The sequence below is a fragment of the Prenolepis imparis genome, unplaced genomic scaffold (assembly GCF_030444845.1).
Source record: "Prenolepis imparis isolate NDT839.2.m4 unplaced genomic scaffold, iyPreImpa1.0 SCAF_14, whole genome shotgun sequence".
Lineage (NCBI taxonomy): Eukaryota > Metazoa > Arthropoda > Insecta > Hymenoptera > Formicidae > Prenolepis > Prenolepis imparis.
Window position 1 is genome coordinate 6626654 of NW_028141172.1, and position 18705 is coordinate 6645358.

General features: G+C 27.2%; 1 protein-coding gene, 1 long non-coding RNA gene and 1 pseudogene across 2 annotated transcripts in view; 1 reads left to right on the plus strand and 2 right to left on the minus strand.

Moving 5' to 3' along the window:
• The window catches only part of LOC145945592 (uncharacterized), a 290305-nt gene that overhangs the window by 94829 nt on the left and 176771 nt on the right, over positions 1-18705 (plus strand). The window lies entirely within an intron of this gene.
• On the minus strand, positions 1927-3599 carry LOC145945528 (insulin-like growth factor 1 receptor pseudogene; annotated as a pseudogene).
• On the minus strand, positions 7476-16064 carry LOC145945578 (proto-oncogene tyrosine-protein kinase ROS-like). The gene is made up of 9 exons (XM_083054639.1): positions 15935-16064; positions 14225-14375; positions 13575-13656; positions 12800-13453; positions 11126-12564; positions 10857-10958; positions 10509-10702; positions 9229-9699; positions 7476-8078 (listed from the first exon to the last, which is right to left on the minus strand). The coding sequence occupies exons 1-9, from the start codon at positions 16040-16042 to the stop codon at positions 7734-7736; spliced, it is 3546 nt and encodes a 1181-aa protein (XP_082910765.1). The 5' UTR covers positions 16043-16064; the 3' UTR covers positions 7476-7733.

The following is an 18705-nucleotide window of genomic DNA, read 5'->3' on the forward strand; positions in this document are numbered from 1 at the left end:
GATAGGACAATAGATTGTTAGAATGTAAAAATACCAATTATTATGTCATTACAAAGCATTATAATATATATATTACATTGCAATATTGCTGCAATATTGTATTGCAATATTGCTGAAAGCGGACATTTTACCGTTGCTGCAATATTGCAGCAATGTTGCAGCAACATTTTGCAACATTTCTGCAATCTTGCAATCTTGCAAAGAAATATTTCTGCAATCATCATTGCTGCAGTATTTTTGTGCCGTATGGGTAAGCATATAATATTATCCACGTTGATATTTGTCATATTTTTTGTTTCACTAAAATATACAAAATTATGATTACATTTGTATGCATATTATATACTACGCATGCTTTTAGGATCCACTATATGTGCATATTGTTGTGTGACGTTTATATGACAGTATTTGAATCAATTGACGCGCAACGTTGTCTTTTTTCGTGGCAATCACAATCGTAACTGACTTCGCAGACTAGACTGATCTGATCATGCTTTATTTGCTGCGCTTTGTTTATGATTCATTTCTCACTGCATGATCGACGATACTTACAATCAGTGTTACTCCAACAGTTACTTATTCCAACACAGAGAATATTTTCTTATAATTTACTTTGAAAATCATGGTAATCGTGAGACAATATGGTATGGAAAGAATTTGAACAATATGCTTGATTAATTTTACTTTACTTTTAGTAAAATTAATCAAACATATTTTATATTTTAATGTAATAGATATTATTATTTTATATTGTGATAAATATTAATCAGAGAAAATATAATATAATTATTCGTGGAAACTGTTCACAGAGAGTTTTAATTTTTTAATTGCACTGCTTTACATTTAAAATTAAAAAATGTTTATATTTACAATCCTCGTGAAAAAAGTAAAAAAAGTGCATAATGTATACCCTATTTAAAATTATATATAGCCTCACATATATCATAGACCATTCTTTAAAGCTTTAAAGGAAACCGTAATTCATTAAGTGATTTTTTAATACATGGAAATGATCATTAAATGCTCTTAATTAATGGTCATATGTTTAAATTAAATGCTTACAAATATTGTCCCGAAGTATAATTAATGCAATAAATAATTGGCAAGTTGTGTTTGCTTGTAGGTATTCTATTCATGTCGATCTATAGTAGCTTTATTCTCTAAATAGGATTGCAAGATAAATTAATTTATGCAAACATATACTATTAAGAAGTAAATTTACTACATCGAAAACATAAAAATAATATCTATATTATTCATAATAAATCTAGGAATTTTTACACTCCAATAAAGCATGTTTATTAAAATACTTTATAATTATAATTTAATATTTTATAATTATATAATTTATAAATAATATAATTAATTAATAATAATTATAAATATTATATTATTTGTTTTTTTATTGTATCGTTTTTATCGATCACTCATAGTCGAGAGTCTCGTAAAAATCGATCGAATACCATAGAAGAAAATTATTATGTTAGAAACATTAAAAATATTATGTGCTTTACTAAAAGTATTGATGCTAATTTAACAATTTTATAGAAAATGAAAACTCATTAATATTAAAAATCTTTATTTTTAAATATAAAAGTTTCAAAAACATATTTGGACTACGTTTTAATATACGTATACGGCCACATTTATAATTATAAAAGCATAATTTTATACTACATAACATCTATTTATAAATGTGGCAATTTTAAATGTAATATTAACAAACTTTATACATCTTTTTTATATCTCAGCTTTTAATATCAAGCTTATATAATGTCAAGCTCTTTGATTATGCAATTTAAATTATTTAAGTAAATTTTTTTAACATCAAATTTTTTGTTTATAGTTTTACAGTTATACATGTAAATTAACATATGTAAAAATATTTAATTTTTTATAATAAAGAAATCTTTTACTGGAGTGAAACTTACGACCATATATAGTAGAGTACTATTTCTGGAAACTGGACAGAACTGCAATATATCCTAAATTCTACGAGAAGTACGTGATTATTCGTTAGTACTTTTAGTTAAACATGCAATGCCATAATGCAATAAATTAGAACCATTTTTCAAAGAGTCATTTATATCCTCTCTGAGATAACACCTATTGTAGGTCACTGGCGAATTTACGAAGCAAGGCAACAATTCTCCCACTTTCTCATAAAACATTGACTAGCCTTTACATAATTAAAGAGCAGTTGTAATTTTCGCGCTATGGTACTGAATAAATGCAATAATTAAAATTTTAATATCCAATATTAGATGTTTTTTGTATATCATTCGATAAATTCTTTAAAGCTAATCAACGAATCGCAAAATACTATCTCTTTCACTCTTACATATTAAGATTTCCCTTTGTAATAGTTCACGATGCATCTGCATTCGATCAAGTTATAAAACTTCTAGTAAACATATAGTTTATTACGTTTCTTTGAAAAATAAGATTATAAAATGACAATGACCAATTTACTTACAAACATACATAGAGATGTCTAGTACAGACTTATTTTCAAATATTTCAAATAAATGTGCAAAAATTCGTTTTTCTTTAATATACACATGTTCAAATAATTAATTAATTGTGCCGGCTAAATAATATTCATATTGGATGCAATTTTGCGTCTTTTATGTCGCTTCTTAGATCTATAATATTGTTCAGACAAATTTTAAAATTTGGTCTGGCATTTGCTACATCCCAGCAACGCTGCATCAATAGATATAACAAGGATGGACAGTCGAGAGACATCTGCAACCTGCCTCCCTCGCGTACGTAATTCATCACTTCGAGATTAGATTTTGTAGAGTAAGGTTGCTCACCCAATGATGTAATCTCCCACATTAGTACTCCGAATGACCAAACATCGCTCTGAGAAGTAAATATTCCGTTCGCTAGGGATTCCGGTGCCATCCAGCGAACAGGAAGCAGACCTTCTCCTTCCTAAAATAAAATTTTAACAAAGATAAATCTCCTATTCTAATTATCCATTTTTGCAGTAAGTATTCTTAAACAAAAAACTAATATTTTGCATTATACATTTTGTTCACTAATATTTTGCATTATACATTATATACATATATATTGGAGAAATATATATAAAAATATATACATGGTCTTCATTTTTCTTAAATTCTACACTGCAAAAACAAGTGTGTTACTTTTACACATTTTAAGCGTGTTATTCTGTAGACACTTTTTACACGTTTCATCGTGTGTAAAATAAGAACACACGTGTGTTGTATGTATGCATCTATGCGTGTTGTTTTTACACGTTTTACGCGTGTTCGTGTTGGATAATTGCCGCCAAAATTGTAGGGGTGTTATCTGGGGGAGTTCTTATATATATATATATATATATATATATATATATATACACATAATGCAACATTTTGCGCGTTACTTCTACAGCCGTCGAACACCCCTAAAATTGTTTTACAGCGGGATTTCTAATTTTTTTGATTCATTTTTCGTATGAATTTGTGGATCGTGTGATTTTTAATGTCGGTTCCAAGTATCTTATGGTCAATAAAACCCATTACATTAACGTACGCCAATGGATACGCTGTGTCCCAAATATAATATGTAGCCAGCAAACCCATGACGGTTTCGGCAACCGTAGGATTAATTTATTTATATGTTTATATTAAATTTTTATTTCTTTTATACGAATTTAAACACAAAATACAAACTTTTAATACTGATCTGATCAATTATTAATGATTTTATAAATTATAATATTTTGTTATACATATATTTGTATAGAGTTGTGTTTACATATATATATTTTAGTTAGGTAGCATGTTATATAGATAGGTCTATATATTAGTTAGCTTATATATTATACATTTTTATTACATAGTTATAATAGTCACCCATTACAGAGTTAGTCATTATATATTTTCTTTAGTTCTTTGTATTTTTTTTCAATTAATTTTTTTTACACACTTATAAATGTGTTTCCTTTTTCCGTGTTAGTTTCGCTCGTGCGTTATTATCAACGTGTGTTGTACCGTACAATATGTGTAACATCACTACAAAAAATGGCCGTGTTCGATGTGTGTTCAACGTGTGTAGAAATAACACATAACACACTTTTCTCACGTGTACTGAACGGCTGCTGTGTTGATACTACACACTTTGAATAGAATAATACGTGTACAATACACGTAAATGTGTAGTTTTAATATGGTTAGGTGTTATACACACTTCTCGATTACAACTCGTTAACAACACGTTAATTCAAACACACTTAAAGCGTGTTGATATAATACAGAAAGTACTATGTTACACATATCGTACGGTACAACACACGTTGATAATAACGCACGAGCGAAACTAACACGGAAAAAAGAAACACATTTATAAGTGTGTAAAAAAATTAATTGAAAAAAAATACAAAGAACTAAAGAAAATATATAATGACTAACTCTGTAATGGGTGACTAACCATGTAATAAAAATGTATAATATATAAGCTAACTAATATATAGACCTATCTATATAACATGCTACCTAACTAAAATATATATATGTAAACACAACTCTATACAAATATATGTATAACAAAATATTATAATTTATAAAATCATTAATAATTGATCAGATCAGTATTAAAAGTTTGTATTTTGTGTTTAAATTCGTATAAAAGAAATAAAAATTTAATATAAACATATAAATAAATTAATCCTACGGAAAATCCATACGAAAAATGAATCAAAAAAATTAGAAATCCCGCTGTAAAACAATTTTAGGGGTGTTCGACGGCCGTAGAAGTAACGTGCAAAATGTTGCATCATGTACATCGTATACACATAATGCAACGAATACGCGTAAAACGTGTAAAAACAACACGCATAGATGCATACATTCAACACACGTGTGTTCTTATTTTACACACGATGAAACGTGTAAAAAGTGTCTTCAGAATAACACGCTTAAAATGTGTAAAAGTAACACACTTGTTTTTGCAGTGTAAGGACACGCTTGATTTGTTGGGCTGGGAAATTTTGCCACATCCGACGTATTCACCGGACGTAGCCCCGTCAGATTTTCACTTGTTCCGGTCCCTCCAACACTATTTGGCAGATTCCCACTTTAAAACGCTCGAAGAGGTCGAAAAATGCATTGCTGACTTTATTGACTCTAAACCGGCGTTCTTTTACCAAGAGGGGATTCGTCACCTACCTAAAAGATGGCAAAAATGTGTAGATGCCGCCGGAGATTACTTTGTTGATTAAAGTTTATTCTAAGTTTGTTTAAATAAACGTTAATTTTCATTAAAAAAGGCCGAGAATTAATTTGTACACCTAATATTTAGTTAGCAAATAAACGTCTTAAATAGCTGATTTCTGTCAAAAAATATTAATAAAGCGGTGATTTGTTAGTTAATTTTGAAATAATAATATATTAAAAATATTAAGATAGTAATATTTTGTAAAATAATAATATATATTCTTTTTCATTTGATCGCTTTTCTACTTGAAAGTTTTGAAAATTGCGAAATTTAATTACGCTTATATTATTGTTTTTGATACAATCGAATATACTACACTCGTTACATTGTACATTGGGTTTAATCGAAGAAAATATACTATATAGTTTTATAGCTTGATTATATAAATCATTATAATCGATCTTGAAATAGTTTTATCAAGTAAGAGAAAACTCAAAATTTATCGAGATACATGGAGGAGAGAACATCAATTCGATTAGTGGTATTTAAATCATTGTGAAGATTACATGGAACATTGGTCATAGTCGAGAATCGTATGAAAGCCGATCGAGTATAAAAATATCTACAAGAAGAGAAAATTGTTATGTTAAAAATGTTACAAACGTTATGTGTTTTACTAAAACTGTTAACGCTAACGAAAATGACCATAACGTTTTCGTCAGGAAATCTAGGGATTTTGGAAAATCTTTGAAGCTCCGGTCCAAGAAGTTACAAAGAAAAGTATTTTCGTATACTCTAATTTATATACTTTACGCTAATAATAGATTTTTTTCATGAAGAAAATTGAATGGTATATATTGCAGACAATACACTATTTGTGTAATTAAAACTGTATAATACGTAAAACTGTATAATTCGTAACTGTATAATACGTAAAACTGTATAATACGTAACTGTATAATACGTAAAACTAAAGAGAGTTTTAATTTAAAAAAAATGTATATAAAGTTTATTAATTTTACGTAACACATTCAAAAATCAATGTTATGTAATCAAATTAAAACTTAAAATTAAATTTAATTCAGACGATATATTAAAATTATTAAACAATATGTATTATTATAATATAATTGTTAGATTTAAAAGAAAGAATTTTAAAAATTAATGATTTCGTTCATTTCATTTTTTTTTTTGTTACTTAATAAGTTTGTGACACATTTACATAAATAGTTTGTAATTTCTAAAACATTTTTATTTCTCTAGATATGTTCAAATTTACTAATTTTTATTTAAAACTTGCAGGGTAATTTATTTTTTATTTAACGAAATTAATATAGAAAATCAGAAAATTTTAGTTATAATAATTCGCATGCTCAACGGCTACTAAACATTGAAGTGAAAGATTGGTGAAGTTGAACTTCGAATTGGGGACAATTAATCAATCTATGAATAATATGCGCAATAAGCTGTCACTTTTGCTATATGTGAGAATTTATATACACTATTTATCACTTAATGTATATATATATATAAATATAATATATATATATATATATATATATATATGTTATATATGTATGTACATATTTTTATCAGACATAAATCTAAAGTTTATAGCATTGCGCTCTCGAGAAAATTCGTTTGCATTAAAAAATATTTCATAAGATGTTTTCAAATACAGGAATTTATAAAATTTTTATGATCATGAAGAAAATGATAATAAAAATATATATATCTTATATATATGTTAAAATATAAACATTATTGAAATTTTAGTGATAACAAACGCACTCGTGAAAAAGAAAGTCAAGTTAAGATAGAGTTATTTATTAGAAGAAATTAATTAATTATTTTGAAACTAATATAAAAACTGAATTATGAGACAAAATTCCCTCAACAATCGAAGAAAGTCAAGCTCCCATGATTTATTTACTAAGAGAAATAGTTCTTACTTAGAGAAAAAATAGAGAAAAAAGTTTCTTACTTGTTTAAAGTTTTAAAAAAACATGCAATGCCATAATGAGATAAGTTGGAATCGTTTTTCAAAAAGTCATTAGATTCTTCTCTTAGATGACATCTATGCAACTAGCGGTTTTACGGAGTACGGAATTCTCTACCACTTTCTAATAAAGCATTGACTTGGCCTAATTAAAAAGCGTTTGTCATTTACGTGCTATGATACTGAATTAATATTATAATATATAAAACTTTAATCTCTAAAATGATATACTTTTTATTTATCATTCGGTAAATTCTTTAAAGCTAATTTACGAATGGCAAGTTATATCTTTCTCTTACGTATTAAGATTTCTCTTTGTGACAGATCACGATGGATCTGCATTCGAGCAGTCATACAACTTCTAGTAAATATATAGTTTATTACGTATCTTTGAAAAATGAATTATGAAATGACAATGATATGTTCACATACAGATATATATATATATATAAACGTATAATACAGACAGTATAATTTCAAATATCCCATAGATGTAAAACTCATCGTTTCTTCTTAACATACATATATACAAACAATTAATTATTTGCCGGCTATATAATATTCATTGAAGCGTCGGATTCAGTATTGCGTCTTCTGTGTCGCTTCTTAGAGCTATAATATTATTCAGACAAAGTTTAAAGTTTGGTCTATCATTCGCTTCACTCCAGCAACGCTGCATTAGTTGGTATAACGAGAATGGACAGTTGAGTGGCATCTGCAATCTGCCTCCCGTGCATACATAATCCATCACTTCGAGATAAGTTTTGGTAGAATAAGGTTGCTCATCTAACGATGTAATCTCCCACATTAGTACTCCAAATGACCAAACATCGCTCTGAGAAGTAAATATTCCGTTTATTAGGGATTCCGGTGCCATCAAGCGAAAAGGAAGCAGACCTCCTCCTTCCTAAAATATAATTTTAAAAAAGTTAAATTTTCTATTCTAAATATCCATTTTTGCAATAAGTATTCTTAAGCAAAAACCGTTTACTAATATTTTCCATTATACATTATACATATACAGGGTGTCCCATTTTAATCTCCCCAGGCAAACATCTCGAAAAATATGGAAGATACGAAAAAATGTTTCAGACAAAAGTTGTAGGACTTGAAGGGGGACAGATGATGAAAATATGGATTTGACCTTGAATGACCTATTGAAAGTCAGGTCAAGGTCATCGTTGTTTTCTTAAATAGAACCCCCTATTTTTTATTGCATATTCTTGTAGGCCTTGTTGAGACGTTTTCAAAACACTATCTATTGATGTCTCTTACGCAAGCCGTTTCTAAGATACGAAGTTTCAAATTTGACATATCATCGGCATTTGCATTATCCAATGTACACCGTGGGGAGGTTGTTCATTCAAATTGTGTATGTGTGCGTGTGTGTGCTTCTTTAGTAAAACTTTTATCTCTCTTTCTCTACCATTTTCTTATTCTTTCCCTTACATTAAAATAACCAGAAGAAAAATAATTAGAGAAAAGTTTTACTACAGAAGCACACAAACACACACATACACACAAAGTCTCCTTTTTAGGGCCACTTGATGTACAAATTTGACTGAACAACCTCCCCGCGGTGTACATTGGATAATGCGAATGCCGATGATATGCCAACTTTGAAGCTTCGTATCTTGGAAACGGCTTATGTAAGAGACATCAATAGGTAGTGTTTTGAAAATGTCTCGGCAAGGGCTACAAGAATATGCAATAAAAAATAGGGGGTTACATTTAAGAAAACATCGATGATCTTGACCTGACCTTCAATAGGTCACTCAAGGTCAAATCCACATTTTCATCATCTGTTTCCCTTCAAGTTCTACCACTTTTGTCTGAAACATTTTTCTATATCTTCGATATTTTTCGAGATGTTTACCTGGGGAGATTAAAATGGGACACCCTGTATATTGGAGAAATACATATAAAAATATATGCATAGTCTTCATTTTTCTTAAATTCTATTTGACTTACAGATATAATATATAATAATATAAAAAGTCGCTAAAATAAAAAAATTCTTTGAAAAAGTTTCATCTTTCTTAATTAATTATATCTACCTGGCGATAATAATCATTTCTGTAAATATCTCTAGCAAGTCCGAAATCACCGATTTTGACGATACGATTCTCACGATCTCTCGCAGACACTAAACAATTTCGGCACGCGAGATCTCTATGCACAAAGCGCAGCTCTTCTAAATAGCAACAGCCTCGCGCAACATCTTCGCACATAGCGAGCAAGTCTTGTAGACGCAGAGCGTGTAAATCAGAAGGTTGTAATATTTGACACTCTCTCAAATATGTTTGCAGATCAGTTTCCATTAATTCCAACACGAGTAATGGAGAATCCCCGTCTAAGCAGATAGCTAGTAATCTTAACACATGTTCGTGTCTAAAGTGACTCATAAGCTTAGCCTCTTGCAAGAATTTCTTTTTTTCTTCCACGGAAGCACCCTTTTTTAACATTTTTATGGCAACGAATGTCTCTGATCCCGGTTCTTCTAAATCCTTGACATTCCCTTGATACACCTGCAAAATATTGAAAATTAATGTAACTTTTATTAAACAAGAAAAGATAATTTAATTTTATATAACATTATACATATATATTTTAATATATTTTAAATAATTCAACGAAAAAATATTAAGTGCACATGTATGTCTCATAAAAATTAATGTATTACTAATTCTTTTAAAAAGTTGATTTATATATCCGAAAAAATTGTATTCTCATCTTAAGTATATGCCACTTATCTTTATAATATCTTCCACTAAAATAGGCGCCAAAAGGATCCTCTTAATTTAGGAGGAAAATTCTCTAAAGAAATATTCTTAACATGCAAGAATATATACTTAATGAGATGTTTTTCTATCCGTGTATTATTAAAATTATTTATCGATATAACAAAAAACAGTCTTACAAATGGACATTTGTTACTTATTACATGTATATTTAAATGTTACACATATAATTAAATATTTTTTATGTATTTGACATAGTTAAATACACACTTTTGCTTATTATGTTATTATTTTTAATATTAATTGTAAACTTATAAATTTAAATAATATTTTATTAATTTTTATCTTACATTTATTATTAATTTATTATATTTATTTATTGAGGCGCTGAAATTGCAAAAAAAATAAGAATATATTCTCAATTTAATATAAAAGATGGAAATATTCTTATTCATTAAGAATATCTATTAAGAGGACTTATTAACGCATTTCAAGAAAACAATTTTTTTTGGTGTATAATTTACTAAGAAATGTGTATTTTTCATTTCTACATCTAAATATTAATGACTTAAAATATGACGTTACGATAATTTTACCATTCCGAATGCGCCCCTTCCAAGGTGTTTTGTTAGTGTGATTTGCTCACGTTTGATTTTAGTCAGCATAAATTTATTTGGATTAAATTGCAACGCAGGACTGTATAGCGCATTGAGCTGAACGTTTCCGATAGGTACCTCATGTAGAATCCTAGTCAAAGCCTGCTCATTATCTTCTTTGCGTTGTCGGTATACTATTATAAAGTTATGATATATTTAAATAATATTATGCATTGCAAATTTAAAATTTGCTCTTTTAACAAGTAAGTTAACTTTTTTTTAGAAAATCTCTCTACTTACTACATTAATCATAATTTGTAATTAAAAAAATGTGTATCAAATACTTACAACAATAAAGAAAGTAGCAGATGCAGATTACAATAACGATAGCAACAATGCTTAACATCAATGTTAGATTATATTGCGTAGCTCGAATTACCAAATCATCACCTTTGTTACATAAAAATATAGTTTTAAATTTCTTGTCTTATTTGAATATTTCTACTTATAATTTTATCATTAAAAATATTTAATTCTTAAAATTCTGTAATACATTTATATGCATGTCAAATACACAGATCATATTAAAATATCTACATATTATCATATTTGCTTACCAAGTGTTTGAAAAATAAATCTTTCATCAGATGGCCATGTAAAGTTCTCGTACTCAGGATATGTCAGTATCAAACGAAACTTGTATAAAGTTGCCGGTAGCAAGTTTTCTATATAATACGTTACTGTCTTATTATTCGTCTCAAAATTATCTGCTATTTGCCACTTTTGCATCACATCATTTTTGTATTCCAGTACGTAATGGATCGTCAAATTAACGCTAGGAATCCACGAAATATTCATATTGTTTTTGTTAACTTCGCTCAAAGTTATATTGTTCGGTTCCGAGTACGTGTACACGGTTGTGCTCAAACTGTCATTATAGAGATTGGTGTAGTTGGCTGGATACACACGTACATATACTAAGTATTTCTGTTCTGGCAGCAACGATTGAATTATTGTAAAAAATTTGTTGTCTACTTTATTATTAATAAATGGCTTTTCTATCGGTTGCGTACTGTTCACCGAGTTAATTGTTTCCCAATATACTCTATAAGTTGCTGTCTCACAATTCAGTTTCGTGGGTAGCATCCAATAAACTGCCGCTGTAGTTGGCGTCAGAATCTGAACCGTTACATTATCCGGTGCATTGAGCTTGCTCACGTTAGTTTTCAATATTACTTCCGAGCTGAATTGCAGGTTCGTCGATAATTGATCAGAGTAAAAATTGCTCACAGCTAGCTTCAGCTTGTATTTTGTAAACGGTGTTAAATTCTGAATTTCATAATGCCGCTCGTATGTCTGCATATAGAATTCATCGAACTTGTTACTAAGGTTATTATTCAAACAGCTTACGTAGATGATATATTTAGGAGTTGGTATGTTGTTTTTGCATTTGTGCTTGCGAGTTGATTCTGTCGTAATAAATTTCAAAACAATACTGTTCGCTGTTATTTTTATTATTGTAATATTATAAATTTTTTCATCAGATATAAGGCATTCCTTCCGAGGATATGGTTGTAAGGAGGATGATTTACCAAACGATATCATGGTATTAACATAATCCGTGTTTTTTATTATTTGCACGTGTTTAGATGCGTTTTTTTCACTGTCGACAAGTGCATACTTCTTTTTTAAAATATAAATATGAAAAATGAGTTCATTTTCATTAACTATAATTATATAAATGTTTGTTTTATCAATTTTAATATATTGCAGAAACTCCGTGCCAATTGCAGCGATTGAAATTGAATTGCATTTATTTATTTTAATGTTCGCCACAATTAATTCGTGTTTATCTTGCCAGTATATTATTGGCTCCTCTGTATTTGTGATGTCAAGCTTTATTCGATAATTATTTTTTAATAATGATAATTTGTATGGACAAAAGGTCTTATCGGTTTTTAATAAAGATTGCACATTTCTTCCGTCAATATCCGATTTCATTATTACATACTGTTTATATGACTCTGCATCTAAGATTTCTATCCAGTATAAAAATCTGGAAAATATATATATTATTATATATGTGTATTATAAAACATAATTTTAAACATGAAGTTAAAAAAATAATAAACTTAAGTTCTTACAATTTTATGATAATTAATGATTTTATGATTCTTTATATCTTTATTACAAAATCATAGTATATTACTGCAAAATTAGAAAATACTAATAAATTCTTAACTGAAAGACACATAAGTGTTAATTTTTTTAGTGAATAAAAGTTAGCGTACCCTATAGATGGCTGTATAGTTAAATAAGTAACACTTTTTTCTGTGCTCAAAATCTTATCATATTTGACTATGCCATTTTGCCACATTGTTAAGTCCAGCTTTAAAATTGACTTCCGATTTTCCATCCAATATAGATTTCTTCCTATCCAATCGATGCAGAGAGAGTTTGCATATTGTTTTAATCTAATTATTTTCGTAATATTATTTGTACTCATATCCCCTATCATTAAATCATATATATACAAATTCTCCTCTTTGCTCGCCTGGATCCAATAAATTTTATGTTCTGCTATAGAATAAGTCATTTCTACTACAATAATATTGCTATTAAAGGTAAAGAGATTGACGTAGGTTCTTGAATCCAGATCCCATATTGCAATAGTATTATTCACTGTAATCAATAATTGAGGTATCGGATTTTCGTGCGTCGTTGATACGTTCATTAAATCCGTATAAGGACCAGCACCAGCTTTAGTATGCGCTCGTACTCGATAATAGTACGTTGTATTAGGTTTTAGATTATGTTCTGTGCATTCCATTGTAGTTAAAATAATTTTGTTGTCAAAGATTTGAATCTTTTTTAGGTTCTCGATGAACCAACATTGCACTGAATATCCTTGTATCACTTTGTTTTCATGTTTAGGTTGATTCCACCTGTAAGATAAAATTTAGCCTTTTCATATTTAATAAATTTTTAACAGAATCAATATTTTTATATGTCTATGTTAAATTTTAGAGAAAAAAAGGATATAGACTGTAAACTTTGATTCTTCACCTGAATGTCACAGAAATGTTGAATTTTTCATTTAGAAATCCATTGAACTCTACGAATGCTCTTGGCTCGCTCGGAATTATTCCTAGAGATTTTAAGATAGTACATATTAATATGTTTAAGTTGATTATCTCGGTAAATTAAAAAAAAAAATAATAATATAACGTGCAATGAAAATAAAGAAAAAAGAGAAAAATAAACATATATTACAAAATTAACATCGCAAGTTTTCAAAATAATGAAATAACATAAAACCTCTGTGTATGTGTGTGTGTGTGTATGTGTTTCAAGACTTATGTTAGAAAAGTAATTGCTAAGTTATAATCGAAAAACCTTCCAATAAAGTGCCAAATCCTTTTCTAAAATTTCCTACTTCTTCACAAGTCAGTAGTATATTATTTGCGACAGATTAAAACAAACAAAAAAATAATGAAATTGATGGTGTTATCTAAATTCTGCTTTATTTTACATACAGTTTATACATTTTTTCTCTCTTTTCGACAGAATGAATATTATATTATCCTTGTTATTAGAAAATGGTTTAATATATATTTTTTATAATTTTTACTCTCTCTTGAATTTACATTGTGCTTACAACTTGTAAATTTTTTGTAAATTATTTATTAACGTTTTATATATTCATTGCATCTTACCAATAGATTCTGGGTTCATGGACATATTTGCAAATGTAACTTCATCTACTTCATGGACTTCACTTCTTATAGTCACGCTTTCAGAATAATTCTGATCCGGCTGGAGATTTTGTAAAATGAGATGATTGTTGTTTTCGGGCACTGGAATATCCTGAATAAAATATAACATATAAAAAAAAAAAAGTTAGACAGCTAGGCCAGAAATTCTACGGTATCATTAATGTTAAATAAAATAGTATATCTAAAAATATATATAAATAAGATTACCAAAAAAAATAACATCATATGTCAAAATAAATAAAATAAGTATAAAATTTCATGTTTTGTAATAATTTTAGCTTGATATTTTATAATTCCATTCCTAATTTATAATGTGTTAAATATTATGTAATTTTATTTCTATAATATTTATTCTTATTATTTTTCATTATATTTTCTTGCGAAATATCAAACATGATTCTTATATTAAAAAGAAACTAACGCAGAATAGGCAGAATAAGGATTATTTAATAAGAATTCATAATTGTTTCTTTTTTAATAAATGTTATATTAAAATGTTACTCTCTTCGATTCTTGAAGCGATTTTGCTGATAGTTATAGTTCATGATTTAGTTTTTTTGCGATTGTTAGTTAACTTTTTAAAATAAGCGAATTTACTTTGTAATAATCCGTATGTTTTAATTAAAATTTCAATAATAATGTTTGTATTTCAAGAATCCAAATGTTTAAAGTATTCTCTTTTATATGAGTTTGTGTGTGATTATAGAAATTATATAAATTTTTGTACTTAAAATCTTGTCGAAATTCTTTTTGATTATGATTATATCTTTTAACCCAAACAAATTCTGGAAAACAGGATACCATAATCTTTCGATTGACATTACCACGATATATAAGAATATGTGCATATTCTACATATAACTATTTAAATGGATATCTATATTCATATGGCTATATATATGGATATACTATCAATATTATATATATACATCTATAAATTTTTATTAGTTAAATTGGAATAGATTGCTGTTACGTATATTGTTTATTTAACTATTGGCCCTATAAAGTTAATTGATACAATTTGAATTCTATTATACCAATTTAGTCGACATTCCTTTATATGTATATAGCACAAATGCAACTATCCTTGACACATCAAAATGACGCTGACTCTTTGAATTAATTTAGTTTACTAAAAATTTATTTACAAGTCTTATTATATTATTAAATAATTATAAATATTTAATAAAGTAAATAAGATCTTTTTGCAAATTGATGAAAAATCACATAAAACTCAATTCAAGTGTCATATATATATATATATATATATATGTATGTATGTATGTATGTATGTATGTATGTATGTATCAAAATAATGAAAAATTAACAGAAAATCTCATTAATATTAATAATTATTATTCTTAGAAATAGCAATAGAAACACAAACATAATACAGTCAAATTTTAATATTTCGTCTTAATTAAGTTTAATTTTGGACTATATTATACATCCATTTAAAAACAAAATAAAATTTTCAAGCTTTATACATCCTTCCTCATTGCATCATACATTTTAGTTTTATGTATAGTTTTATTTTATTATACAGTATGTAATATTATTATATTACACGTTTTAGTTACTCAAATAAACTGCACTATTACTTGTAATAACATTTAATTGTTTTTTAATGAAGCGAAAAAAATCTCTTACCTGCGTGAAAAGGTTTTCCGGAACGGTATTATTCTTTGTCGAAATTGCGATAGCTGCTTTCACCAGCATTAAACTTTTCAATAAAACGCATAATCTCATCTTAAACATAATAATATCTTCCTTTGGTGAATGTTGGCGCTCAATTTTTAATCACCAGTTTTAATATTGTATTTTTTTTATTCTATGGATGATTCAGATTTGATCTAATCGAATCGATACTTTATTATGTGCTTGATGGAATTTTTTAGAATCTAGTTTGCGAATCGCGTTATTGTCTTCCAATATTACATTTTAATATATCTTTTTATGATTAATCACAATATTCTAGTAAATAGTAATTTTTATAATTTTTCAATGGGAACCAATAACAAAAATAAATACGAAACGACACGTATTTACTTGATTCTATCGAAAATAATAATATATCTTTGTTGTAATTTCTTTTAATATTTCGTAAAAAGATAATCAATAAAAATATAATCGAACAATTTATAAGCAATCCGAAAATTATAGAATTATAAATTTTCTGTCACTTTCACCGCTATTTAAGCATATAATATTATCCACGTTGATATTTGTCATATTTTTTGTTTCACTAAAATATACAAAATTATGATTACATTTGTATGCATATTATATACTACGCATGCTTTTAGGATCCACTATATGTGCATATTGTTGTGTGACGTTTATATGACAGTATTTGAATCAATTGACGCGCAACGTTGTCTTTTCTCGTGGCAATCACAATCGTAACTGACTTCGCAGACTAGACTGATCTGATCATGCTTTATTTGCTGCGCTTTGTTTATGATTCATTTCTCACTGCTTGATTGACGATACTTACAATCAGTGTTACTCCAACAGTTACTTATTCCAACACAGAGAATTTTTTCTTATAATTTACTTTGAAAATCATGGAAATCGTGAGACAATATGGTATGGAAAGAATATGAAAAATATGCTTGATTAATTTTACTTTACTTTTAGTAAAATTAATCAAACATATTTTATATTTTAATGTAATAGATATTATTATTTTATATTGTGATAAATATTAATCAGAGAAAATATAATATAATTATTCGTGGAATCTGTTCACAGAGAGTTTTAATTTTTTAATTGCACTGCTTTACATTTAAAATAAAAAAATGTTTATATTTACAATCTTCGTGAAAAAAGTAAAAGAAGTGCATAATGTATACCTTATTTAAAATTATATACAGCCTCACATATATCATAGACCATTCTTTAAACGAAACAGTAATTCATTAAGTGATTTTTTTAAATACATGCAAATGATAAAATGCTCTTATAATTAATGGTCAAATGTTTAAATTAAAAATGCTGACAAATATTGTCCCAAAGTATAATTAATGCAATAAATAATTGGCAAGTTGTGTTTGCTTGTAGATATTCTATTTATGTCGATCTATAGTAGCTTCAATCTCTAAATATGATTGCAAGATAATTAATTTATGAAAACATATACTATTAAGAATAAGTTTACTACATCAATAATGATGTAGTAAATAATTGATGTAGTAAATAAGTTTACTACATCAAAAGCATAAAAATAATATCTATATTATCCATAATAAATCTAGGAATTTTTACACTCCAAGAAAGCAAGTTTATTAAAATACTTTATAATTATAATTTAATATTTTATAATTATATAATTTATAAATAATATAATTAATTAATAATAATTATAAATATTATATTATTTGTTTTTTTATTCTATCGTTTTTATCGATCACTCATAGTCGAGAGTCTCATAAAAATCGATCGAATACCATAGAAGAAAATTATTATGTTAGAAACATTAAAAATATTATGTGCTTTACTAAAAGTATTGATGCTAATTTAACAATTTTATAGAAAATGAAGACTCATTAATATTAAAAATCTAATTTTAGTTTGTATTGAAAAAGACAGTTGTACTGTCGAAACGTTTACATGTTTTTTTAATAAACTTAATTTATTCCTTAATAAAGAATCTGTTAATATCTTGATTATTCGGCTCGCAAGTTGGCCTATTATTGATTGTTTGATTTTAATTATACACGAGCCTTATCTTAATTTTGATATTATTAATTTTATTTCACGCTGGCCTTATAATGCGTCGCTATCATCTACATTACAAATATCATCGTTTTAATTTTAGTTTGTATTGAAAAAGACAGTTGTACTGTCGAAACGTTTACATGTTTTTTTAATAAACTTAATTTATTCCTTAATAAAGAATCTGTTAACATCTTGATTATTTGGCTCGCAAGTTGGTCTATTATTGATTGTTTGATTTTAAAAATCTTTATTTTTAAATATAAAAGTTTCAAAAACATATTTGGGCTACGTTTTAATATACGTATACGGCCACATTTATAATTATAAAAGCATAATTTTATACTACATAACATCTATTTATAAATGTGGCAATTTTAAATGTAATATTAACAAACTTTATACATACATCTTTTTTTTGTATCAAGTTTTTTGCTTATGCAGTTTTTATTTAAGTAAATTTTTTTAACGTCTTTTTTGTACAGTTTTACAATTATACATGTAAATTAACATTTGTAAAAACATTGAATTTTCTTTAATAACAATATCTTATACTTGACTAAAGTTTAGATCCGAACACAGCGGAGCTGCAATATACCTTGGATCCTTCGAGAAGTACGTGACAGCTTATTAATATTATAGTACTTTTAGTTATATATTATACGTACATGTGTCACGCTATAATAAGATAAATTGGAATCGTT

Bases quoted from the DNA above. Each gene is read 5' to 3' on its own strand.
- LOC145945578 (XM_083054639.1), bottom strand. From the start codon at position 16,042: ATGTTTAAGATGAGATTATGCGTTTTATTGAAAAGTTTAATGCTGGTG. The intron at 10,959-11,125 runs GTAAGCAAATAT...TATGTAACAAAG, and splicing joins ATTTATTTTTCAAACACTTG to GTGATGATTTGGTAATTCGA. The intron at 9,700-10,508 runs GTAAAATTATCG...AATATTTTGCAG, and splicing joins GAAGGGGCGCATTCGGAATG to GTGTATCAAGGGAATGTCAA.